This window comes from Cariama cristata, unplaced genomic scaffold (genome assembly GCF_000690535.1).
Source record: "Cariama cristata isolate BGI_N322 unplaced genomic scaffold, ASM69053v1 scaffold8962, whole genome shotgun sequence".
NCBI classification, from domain to species: Eukaryota; Metazoa; Chordata; class Aves; order Cariamiformes; family Cariamidae; genus Cariama; species Cariama cristata.
The window spans coordinates 54,605-66,037 of record NW_009603213.1 but is presented as its reverse complement, the minus strand read 5'-3'; the positions used below and the strand labels follow the sequence as shown (position 1 = coordinate 66,037).

General features: G+C 39.0%; 1 protein-coding gene across 1 annotated transcript in view; it reads left to right on the top strand.

Moving 5' to 3' along the window:
- Nucleotides 1-279: 279 nt before the first annotated feature.
- Nucleotides 280-11,433, top strand: part of ANK3 (ankyrin 3, node of Ranvier (ankyrin G)) — a gene marked incomplete at its 5' end in the record, with an annotated part of 65,258 nt that continues 54,104 nt past the window's right edge. The window contains 3 exons of the mRNA XM_009695082.1: nt 280-386; nt 7,843-8,067; nt 11,153-11,307. Coding sequence (XP_009693384.1) covers nt 280-386; nt 7,843-8,067; nt 11,153-11,307 — 487 coding nt within the window. The remainder of the gene's footprint in view (nt 387-7,842; nt 8,068-11,152; nt 11,308-11,433) is intronic.

Genomic DNA, 11,433 nt, shown 5'->3' with positions numbered 1-11,433 from the left:
TGTAAGTAAAGACTGGGGAGAGAGTTATAACTGAAAGAAGTGGGAAAAGCAGGCAAAAAGAATGCTTGAAGATATGTAAGATTAGTTTGCCTGAGGATTCCATGTTTCTGTTATGAGATTTCTGGTAATTTAACATCTGGGATATCAACACTGTTATATGGAAAGGGACCAGATCTAAATTTAATAGAATTATATTGACTAGTTTGTATTTAAGACAAGTGTTTTTCGTGTTAATTTTAAATTTCAATGTATTGTGGTTTTTTTTATTATGTTTTTAAGCACCTGACCTTTCAGAGGGAGTTTGATTCTGATTCTCTCAGACACTATAGCTGGGCTGCGGACACCTTGGACAATGTTAACCTTGTTTCAAGTCCCATCCATTCTGGGTAGGTCACTTAACAGATTTCTTTTATCTTTAAATGTGGAAGTGTATTGTTAGCTGAAGAATAAAGGCTGCTGTAATGGCTGATAACATGTCTGTTCCTGCTCCAGTTGAAGCCAGTGGCAAAATTCATGCCAAAACATTGTCATCCCACAGCCTTCTCTTTAATAGTTCTGGTTTGCTTTTTCTGTTGCTTATGCTTGTGTTTGCTTTTAAGTGTCAGAAGGTGATTTTTTTTTTTAAATTTTATTAAATTAATTGGAATGTGAAATCAGAGATACAATGTTATGCTTTCTGTTCTTTCATAGAGGAAAAAAAATGGGGGGCTTTAATTTAACCGCTTATTTTATTTATACCTCTGAACTCCTGCCTGTTCTCCAAGATCTGTAGTTTGATTTTAGTGGTACTATTACTTTACATATGAGTCATCACTGTGGTTGTGGTGCTTCTTGACAGTACCACATAGACTTGATTTAAATGCAATAGTAGTGATGTTTGAATGCATATTGTAAAAATTTACAAATAAACGTGTAACTGAAAGAATTCATTGCATATGAGATTGTCTAGTATAAATATTTGTTGTTTAGTTTTCAAGATCAGGACATAAAATTTCATATACTTTTTAATTTACTTCTCCATTTTATGACTAATTACATTCTATTAATGAAAATGAGTGCAGCACATACCAAAATATTTCAGTTCCAAAACAGCAGCAAGTCCCACAGATCTAAAGCTGCAGTCCCACAATACAAGTAAACACCTGCTTCTGCTGAACAGATCTATACAACGGTGTATTTTTGGGTCTTGAGCTGATAAAACACTGCACATTGTCAATGCTAGAGTTGAAACGTCAAGAATTGCAGTATGAAAAGCTGAAGTCTGTTGGTTATTGCTGAAAGGTATGAAAGCAAAGGACCTCAGAGAGCTGGTAGTCCACCCATTTGCATTACAACAGGATAAAATGTATTCAAGCTATTCCTGAAATAAGTTTAATTTCTTCATAGTCACTGAAAATAAGAGTTTGTATAGTCCCCTGGCTTCAGTAGTTCACTGTCCTTTGTTATGATATTTCTTCCTCTGATATTCAACTTAAAATTTCTTTGCTGCAGATTGAACCTGTTTCTTCTCATACCCATAGCAGTCACAGAGAACAATATCTTACTGGTCTCTTAACAATGTTTTATATGTTGGAAGACTTCTATAGACTAAAATGTCCCAGATCCTCCTAGGTGGTGCTTTCCACGTTTCAGTGTGTTTTTGCTGCTGTTGCCTGGCTCTCCTCTCTTTGATGATAGCTTATTTCTAAGCCAGAATCACTACCTCTTTGGTCTGACACATGACACACTTAATCTTAAGCAAGCCCACAATGAGAATTATCATTTTGGTAACTGCAGTTTGTGATCTGCCTGAATTTCTTGGTTCTTTTCTGCAGTCTGGCTATTTTTTTCTATGTTTTGTGCTTATGTGTTTGGCTTCTTCCCTCTGTTTGCGTTTGCCTTTATGGTATTTCAGTATGTTGGTTCCAGACTCTTTTTCCATTTTAGCAAGGTAGCTTTTAATTCTGATCCCATTTTCCAAAGACTTTTCAAACTTTCTTTCTGCCCAGCATTCAAATTGTGAATGAAGACATTAGCTTAGTACCTTGCTCAGGACAACACAGTGAAATCTCCACTTGAAGTTTCCTTTCAGTTTAACAGTAAAGAACTGATGGTATCTCTTTGTACACTTACCTTATCTATACTGTACCTTGATTGATTGCTTATTAAAATACCAAGACGGTTCTTCCATATGTCCACTGCATAAGTTACCCTGTCAGAGAAAGAAGTTAAATTCATTTGACATGAGTGACTCTTGCCACTTACATTTTGGCTCGTTTTTATTTTGAGGACTGGTGGTAGGTGAGCTGTAATCTCTTGATTATCCTTTAGACCCTTATAGATTGTTGGATAATTTATTCCTGAATATTTCTGGTAATTGGGGTTAGACTGGTTGGTCTAAAATTTTCTGGCTCCTTTTCATCCTGGTACAAAATAGGTCTCGTGTTTGCATCCTGCCAGTCCTCTGGGACAATACTTGTTTGTCCTTAATTCTTCAGCATGCTCACTAATGGTTCCAACCCTCCAAAACATATTTTTGGAGATCTTTCAGATCAGCTACTTCAGATCTGCTGCCTTTGTATGTCAGTCCTCGCTAATGCAGATGTGGCCCTAGCTGCTGGCCAGAGGGGAAGGGTTGCGGACCTGGGGCTGCAGGGCAGGAAGAAGATCTGAGCACCAAAATATTCTCCAAACAGTTATAGCTTTTCTGACCTGTCATATTTCTTATTTGACAGATAAAGTCCATCAGAAATGATGCTCTGATGACTCAGTTCCTTTGTTAGGGAAAAAACCTCACTCATTGTTTATTTTCTTTTCAATTGTGGCCTCATATTATAATATGATACTGTTTGGTTTTCCCTATTATCTTCATCTGGGGCAATCAACACATGTTCCCTTCACATCTTTCAGCACCTCTGATATGCAGAGGATCATGACTTTTCACTTCTCTTCTGTCAGTCTTTTTCTGAAAAGCAACTTCTTTTCCACATGTTCGTGGTGCTTCATCCCTAGCTTTATCCCCAGTTCTTTCTGTGGCCATAGGCAGAGGTACGCCAGCCGGAGTCACCTGCTGACAGCAGCCCTCGTGGTCTGGGTCACCCTGCGGCCGGGGCCTGACCCCACCGCTCTTTGCATTCCTCATCCTCCCCTGGGCTCTGCAATATCCCATCTGTGCTGGGGGAGCTCCTCTGCAGTCCGCTCCCTTGGGTTGCTCTTTTCCTCATTTACCCACCGTCAGAAGAAAGCATGGAAGTTTGCTCCCATTTCTTAACTGAGGCAGAAGGAGAATTTTGGGAGCAGGATGTGGAGATCCAGCGATGTATCACTGAAAGAAGGACTTGTTGGCAGTAATTTCGACTCTTCTAGTTTTTCCTTTTTTTAAGCCAAGATATAATGTTTGATGTTTTTCTCTTTGAGTTCATATAAGTTGTTTTGCCAGCATATATTTTGAACAGGGTCCATTGCAAGCAGTACGTTGAAATGTGTCATGAATCTTGAGGCCTCTGGAAGGGTAGAAACGCTTCCCCAAAATGGCCTTCAGCTTTCAGATATGAGCTTACTTGTGCAACTTTCTCAAACTAAAATGTGGGTGTGCTCTCTACATCTTGCCTTTTTTAACTCCTTGGTTTTCTTAGCCAAAAGAAAGAAATTAATGTGTCATACTGCCTTCCATATTGAGAAACTCAGAAATACTGGATCCAGTCTTGCAAGTTGGAATACGTCAGATTAATTACAGTTTACACCAACCTCCTGTATGCAGAGAAGAACTCATTTTTGAAAGCAGTGTTATGAATAGCATGAACTCATACTCCTTTCAAGTGTCCTGCCATACACATCTTTATACATCATACTTTGGGATATAAACTACTATAGAAAAGTGCAAGAACTGGCTTTCCATGGCACAGAAGAGCAAGTTTTGGGAATTAAATAAAGAAGTTGTGTTACAATAAATTCTCCGTTGACCTAAGTAAATTACAAATGCTTTTCTTTTCTCCATGTGCTTCTGCATTTCTCAGAGAAATTACGGACTTGTGCTGACCAATTAAATGAACACTTCCTTTCAGATTTCTTTTTCCATGTGTATCATATTTTATATGACATAGATCACAATATGCAAAGCAAAAGCCAAATAATTTCTAAAGTTAGCCTTTGAATGTGTTGCTTTTGTTATTTTTCTGATTGTTACTTTTCCTTTGCACTTATTATTGATATTTTCTGTTGCTTGCCTCTAATTATCTTACATTAATTTTTCCCATTTGCTTTCTAAATTATTTTGCAGCTATTCCTCTCCACTCCCCCAGTATGATTCAAGGTGATAACTCTGTGCTTTATGTGAATCCTCATTTTATTTTCTTTTTTGTTTTAAACTTTTTTCCCCACAGAGTGTGTGTAGATGTTTGTAGTGCATCCGCCCACATCCTCATCCCTTCCATGTATTCAAGTAGAAATGCTCATTAGCATTTAGCGTTGTGTTTTAGAGATCATATTGTAGTTTCCATTATTAGTGCAGCATTAATTTAGGTAAGCATCGACTACTAATCTTTTTGATAGAAAGTGCATGAAATACTATTTGGAATTATTTCTTATTGTTTTAAATGGTTAACTACTAATTTGAAAACTAAACAAGGAAGTAATTAATGTGCTGTTGACAATGATTACTTTTATGTGGCAGCAATATGCATAAAGTCTGATCTGCTGAAGGTTTTGCCTTCACTGAAGGCTGCAGTGTGGTGTAGACATCAAAGCTGGCTGTAATGGGCTAGTTCCTGTGGTGGGGCATGGACTCATGTCAAGGGTTAATCTACCCTTGCTGTGAGAGTGTACATTAGCAGTGCTAAGCCCCAGGTTGCCAAGGCTGGACTGACCTTGAAATCTACAGCCTAAACGTACCTGAGAACTTGGGGCCTGATTTTTATAGGTACTTAGTTTTAACTTCCATTGAATTTTTTTTTTAATTATTAATTTAAGTCAGTTGATTTAGGTGCCTAGAGATTTTTGACAATTCACTCTTACATACTTGCATCATTTAAATGCTTTGGATACAGAGACAACATCTTATCTGAGTGCAAGCTTTGGCATTTTTGCATTAGATGAAAAACTCCTTTTTTTTTTATTAACTCTGAGCTGGCTCAATATGCCAGTAATCACGTACATGATAAGCAGCTCTCCAAAACATTGCTTTGTACTGAGCCACCAGGCCAAGCCCAGCCTTGCCAAGCTCCCCAGGAGGCCCCTCTGCTGCTCTGTGGTGCACCGACCAGATGTGCCTCCCCAGAGCTGCTGCCGCATCGACCCTGAAGCCAGCCACCCCTCCGCCCTGCGCGCTTCCGTGTAGTCTGAAGTGGCCCCATCTTCTCTGCAGACAAAAACCACGCACATTTTCAAAAGGCTGCCAAAGCACCAATTCCTTTCAGTATTCTCCCTTTGATGACCAAGGGCTGTGGGTCCCTGCTTAATATTTTACTTTGCTTCATAGTAAATTGTAATGGATTGTCTTGAACTCTCTTCACAGCTAGTCACAAGCTGGCTCCTTGCCGGCTCTGAAGACGAACCATTGGCCTACCCTTCTACATGTTCAGTGGCATCTGCCTGCTGCCATCAGCCTTCACCATCCAGCATATAGAGCAGCTGCAGGGAGAAAAAGCGACATAAGCATGCTGACAGACTAATAGTGCTCAGTGAGCAAAGGGGAGAGGGAACTAGAGGTCCAGGCTTGGTAGAGCTGGCACCTCTGCTTGGTACAGCCTTCTGCTAGCGAACAGAAAAGTGTTCCAGTCAACAGAGTTTACAGACATCTAAGATCTTGTATTCTATAAATATTAAGATTAACATAATAATTTCAAGATTAAGCATATTATTTTTGACATAGATATAGTATTTGTAGAAAGCGCTTGGTTAGCCATTCAGCAAAGATCCTGTCCCACTGAAACTATTCCTCTTAGAAGGAATTGGGATACCCTAGCGGCAGCGTTTGGATTTGTTCGTTAGAGTACGGTGTGTTGATCTAGGAGAGAAATGTGCGTACAATTTATTTGTATGAAAACTACTGTGAAATGTCATGAATTTTGTTCCATCCTTCAGTATTGTAAAGTGTTTGGGGCACAAGAAATGATAAATTTGGTTAGGGTCATCTCAGAGGGCTGTTTCACCTCCACATCTTTACTGATGGATTTTAATTTGGTTTGAAGAAAGATAATGTAGCAATTTCTTTATCTGGAGTTCAGTTGGACAACCTTTCTGTCCTGCTTCATATATTTACAGCTTGTGTCCCTACCCGCCTGTCTCCTGCAGGCCACTAAATACCAAGTTTTGATTACACTCCTGCTTTTGTGCAGATTTTTCCCACCCACGTTGGCCGGACTTCCAAATGCAGCTTATTTGCAGGCCTGGCCAGTACATGTCAGCCGTTGCTTTTGATATCCTGCTGGTCTCAAAAGCCAGTGTAAGAGTCTTACACAGATTCCCATTCATACTTTGGAGCACTTGAGAGTTTTTTAAAGAATCTTCATGACCCCCCCTGGATTATTGGCTGTTACCCTTAGTTCAGTTTACAGTAGGGAACCAGGAAAATGAATGGATTCACCTGTTAATCATGTGAAGGTTTAGTTCTTAAGATCTGGAAGTTTTGGCAACAGCCTTGAAAATCATGAAACCATACAGCAAATGTGCTAGCTGTGTCAGCATCTGCATATCATCCAGAAGCAGCAAACAAAAAATGTATTGGCATCACATCTGAGTTGGTAACTCATGTCCCTTTTGATACTGGCCTGTTATTGCATCTTTTTCCCGGAGCTCTTCTCTCCCAGCAGCTTACAGTACAGAGGAAAAGGGAAGGTATTTTGAAGCACCAGAGGAGACCCCTCGTAACTGTTTAGCACTGCAGGAAGCTGTGTGTTTTGATCCCCATAAACTGGAAGGATTTTTGCCGCAGTTTTGAAACAGGCTGAAGTCTGGTTTTGGTCCTGGAAGGAAACTCCACTTTCCAGTCATTGTTCTGTTAAAGACAGTATCACTTCACCTGTGCAGCTTCTCAGCATTTCATAGATTAAATAAACAATGGCTATTAACGATTATTCTTGTTGATATTCATTATTCCCTTGCTAATAACAAGAATTTTATTTTAAAATCTACCACTCACCACTTACAAATATAATTGGTTGCCCTTCTAATATTAAATGGAAAATTATGCATTGGAATGACACTGGCAAATGCGATTTTTATTTAATGTCAGTTTTTGCTAATGAATGTCACCTTCACAGAGGAGTAAAGGCATGATTTCCTCCAGAGTGCCAACAGCCTAAAGAAAGTTATGTACTTGATATTGTCACTCCTTCCCCATCAATGGAAGCCCTTAGTAGCCTTGACTGACTGTCACCAATGGTGCCAGCACTCGCTCTGCCAGCCATCAGGACTGTTTGCAAATGAGACAGGAGGTTTTGAAAACTGAGATCCCCAAAATAATAAGCATTTTTTATTCTTTTTCTACACTGTCTAGTTCCTTTCTGCATGTGAGGCTAATTCCTCTTGTTTGTGGACAGTACAGCTAACAGCAACAGAGATATGTTTTTAAATTCTAGTAAACCACTACTAATACACTACTTGTGTACCCTTTCAATCCAAATTATTCAGTAGCACCTGTTCGTTTCACCATGATGTTGCTAGACCTTTTATCAATTCCTGCTTTTGATAACCAATAGTTAACATGTAAGTATAAGTTTTAAAAGAATCTTTATGTTCCTTTTAGTTTAGCTGGGACTGGGAGGATTTTTCTAACAGTGTTTTAAAGACTGCTGCAATTGACTTTTTGCTGATCTTTTGCTTGTTTGTGACCATTTTCATTGACGTGTTTCCTTTTTCCTACAGTTTCCTGGTTAGTTTTATGGTTGATGCACGTGGGGGTTCGATGAGGGGTAGTCGCCATCATGGAATGAGAATAATTATCCCACCACGCAAGTGTACGGCACCAACCCGCATCACCTGCCGCTTGGTAAAGAGGCATAAACTGGCCAGCCCACCACCAATGGTTGAAGGAGAAGGATTAGCGAGTAGACTTGTAGAAATGGGGCCAGCAGGTGCACAATTTTTAGGGTGAGTTGTTCTGTGAATTTCATTGTTTACACTCATGTTGCATCTTTCATTTCCTTTATCCTGTGGATCTAAGTAGTTAAACATTGACTCTACCTCATTTGAGCGTGTAAGATAGGCTACATAACTTGAAATGTTAAAAAATGCCAACCTGCCATTCCTTCCAGAAAATACCCTTGTACTTTAAGGGGAGCTGTGTCTCTATGATGACTATAGAATGGAGCCAAAGGTAAGGAGAGCCATGAAAAGGCCAGGTCCTGCCCCCATCTACTCATGCAACCTGCCTTTGAAGTCGGGAGGAGTCACACACCTATAACTTAGAACAGGTTTTGACTCTCTTGCTCATAGAGTGTCAGAGAAACATCACTGTCACAAAAAAGTGTCCTAAAGTCACCCACAAGGACCCAAATATTGAGATCTGTTCCCTATGGCACGTGCATGGCTCCTGCCAGAGTTGCTGGGAGCTGCCTGTCTCTGTCCCGTGGAGCAAAGACACTGAAGAGCGATGGCGGAGCACTTACTGTAGAGCATCAAGTAGTACAAATGCTAGGAACTGACCATTTTTTAAGCTTAAAATAGGGGAAACAATCCACTATGATATGGCTTTTTTTTTTTCCTAATTATAAATTTTGTTCATTACCATGAGTGGCACCCTGGTGTAAACTGCTGGTTCTGTCGGGAATGACAGCTTGTTCCTAATTTCCCCTTCTCGTTTCTCTTCCTGCTGCATGGATGTTATTCAGTAAACTGCATCTTCCTAACACTCCTCCCCCTCTAAATGAGGGTGAGAGCATGGTTAGCCGAATCCTGCAGCTTGGTCCACAAGGAACAAAATTTATTGGGTAGGATATGTACGGAAAAGATAAAGAATGTCTACAGTTTTTATTTTGTTTCCAATTTTTTGTTATTCCCATTTTATTTTTTTTTTAAGTTTTCTAAAGCTTTCAGTTGATTTATGTCACTGAAAGAAAATCATAGTGGCTTGATTTAATAGCTCTGCTACTACCTTGTGCTTATAGGCATGTAAAATTCACTGCCAGCATTCTGCTTTCATAACTTTTGTGCTTTTGTAATTTCTTAAATTTGAAGTGTTTCAACTGCATCAAATACATTTTAATATACAGTGACAGTCCTTTAAGTTCAACCCTGTGGTAGAGAAGGTATTTACAGGCCTTGTGCGAGTCTGTTTTGGGAAGAGTATTTGTAAAATGTGATCGCATAAAGTCTATTATTTATGAAAGATTATTTAGAAAAAATGTCATTGAGTGAATGACCTCATTCAACAAGGTTGGAGAAGTATTAATCTTTTCAACCTACATGAGGCATCTTGTTAAAATAAATTTATAAAGCCAAGTGTGCTACCCAAAGGAACTGGAGTGTATAGTCTAAAAATGTAAGAATGTTGCCATATATTTTTGACTGTTGTTTTCAAACCATATTGTGAAATTTATTGCATTAGGTTTTCAAAATAGTGGTGAGTGTTTGGTGTTCCAAACCTGTTCAATACCTTCTCACTGAGTATTCTTGTTAAATGTCATGCACAAAATCGTGTGGTTTCTAAATATTTACAGAGACAGTATCTGAAATATTAGCCTGCAAAGATTGTACTATAGTGTTAGTTTTCAGTTTGTACTCTTTTTGAACTAGAGAGTAAATAGATACACTAAGCAATGTATTTGAATTTTTGCTGTGCACAATGGGAGACAGCAGCTACATTCCGATTTCTTCTTAAAGGACTTGAGATTAGAGTAATAGCCTGGTGGTTCTCAAAAGCATCTAAAGTATTAATTAAACTGTCTTTTTCTGTTTTCCTGGGAAAAAATACTATCTAACTCTTCTCCCTTGGTCTTTAATGGGAAAACTGGACTTCCAACTAGTTGATGTTTTTCCTCTTGATAGCTGTTGTGATTTCTGTGCTTAAGTAATTGATTGGTTAATGGACCCGACACCTTGCAGGTGTACAGTACCACAGAAGTGCTGCATACTTCTCCCATCATGTGATGCCACTTTTAACTGAGTTATTACAAAGCAGTGAAATCCTTTACAACCTCTGTAGGAAAATAATGATACTGTCTATTTAAATGTCTTAAAGCTGCATAATCCATAATTGTTCACTTACTGTGTGATTTCAGTCGGTTTGTCTTAGCATATTTTAAAATGCATATCCTGCCTGTGAAGTGTTTGGCAAAAGTGTCTGTTTTGTTAAGGAATGGCACATGAAGTGAATGGTGGTTTCTGTCGGTTGTTCACAATAACTGTTCAGTAATGCACTTGCAGTCCTCTGTTGAAGGTACATTGTCTGGTGACATAGGTGTATTATTAACCACCTTCTCATTCCTTTTCCTTCCTCCCCCAAAATGTTTGACAGTAACTAATATAAATGTGGTCATGATGTTGCTTAACTGAGAGCAATCCATCCTGAAAGGATCTAAACATTCCCCAGCAGTGTTTACAGGGCAGACATTGCAGCTGTGATTTTGGGCATGAGAACCAGAAAATGAAGTTAATGAGAAACAACCTCTTGTGTTTCACAGGAGCTCCATCAACAGAGAGCCAGGGAGAGCTTTGAAGAGTTTGGGACTTAGTTTGAATTTGAAAACCTATATACATGTGCAGCTCCTGCTGCAGTCAGTAGCTGTTGCATGCATTTGGATAGATGGACTGTTTCTGAACTGACTTTGCCCCTTTAGATCCCTTGAGCCAAATCCAAATTTTCACTATGCTAATGCCAATTAAAAGCCAGCAGTGCTCTGTGTGCTGGAGGCAGGTTGGATCACCTATATCCTGGGATAAATGAGCAGGGGGAACTCTCCTTAGCAAAAGTTGTCACTGTTTTTTTCAAGTAGGCAGCTGTTTCAGAAGATTTATGTTAAAAATGAGCTATGTATGAATATTTTCAAGTTATCTATTAATTATAGTTTAAATGATGAAGGATTGTGCAACTTTGGCAATTTCAAAAACATTTTTACCATAACAGTGCTAACTATTTAAAATGACTGTAGTTTTCTTAAGGACTTAACACCCATAGGAAATTAAGGGCAGTGAGGAGATACAGGATTAAAAAATAATACAATTCCTTTTTCTCTAGCCCCGTCATAGTGGAAATCCCACATTTTGGATCAATGCGAGGAAAGGAAAGAGAACTAATTGTACTTCGAAGTGAAAATGGTGAAACATGGAAGGAGCACCAGTATGACAGCAAACATGAAGACTTAACCGAAATACTCAATGGCATGGATGAAGGTAAATGTTTTCTCAAAGCTTTAGCAAGCCTTACCTTTGTGCAGGCTTGCTAACATGAGCGGACTAAAGCAACCTAAAGTAAAACAGAGCAGGGGATATCTGACTTTGGGGAATACAGTGTGTGTT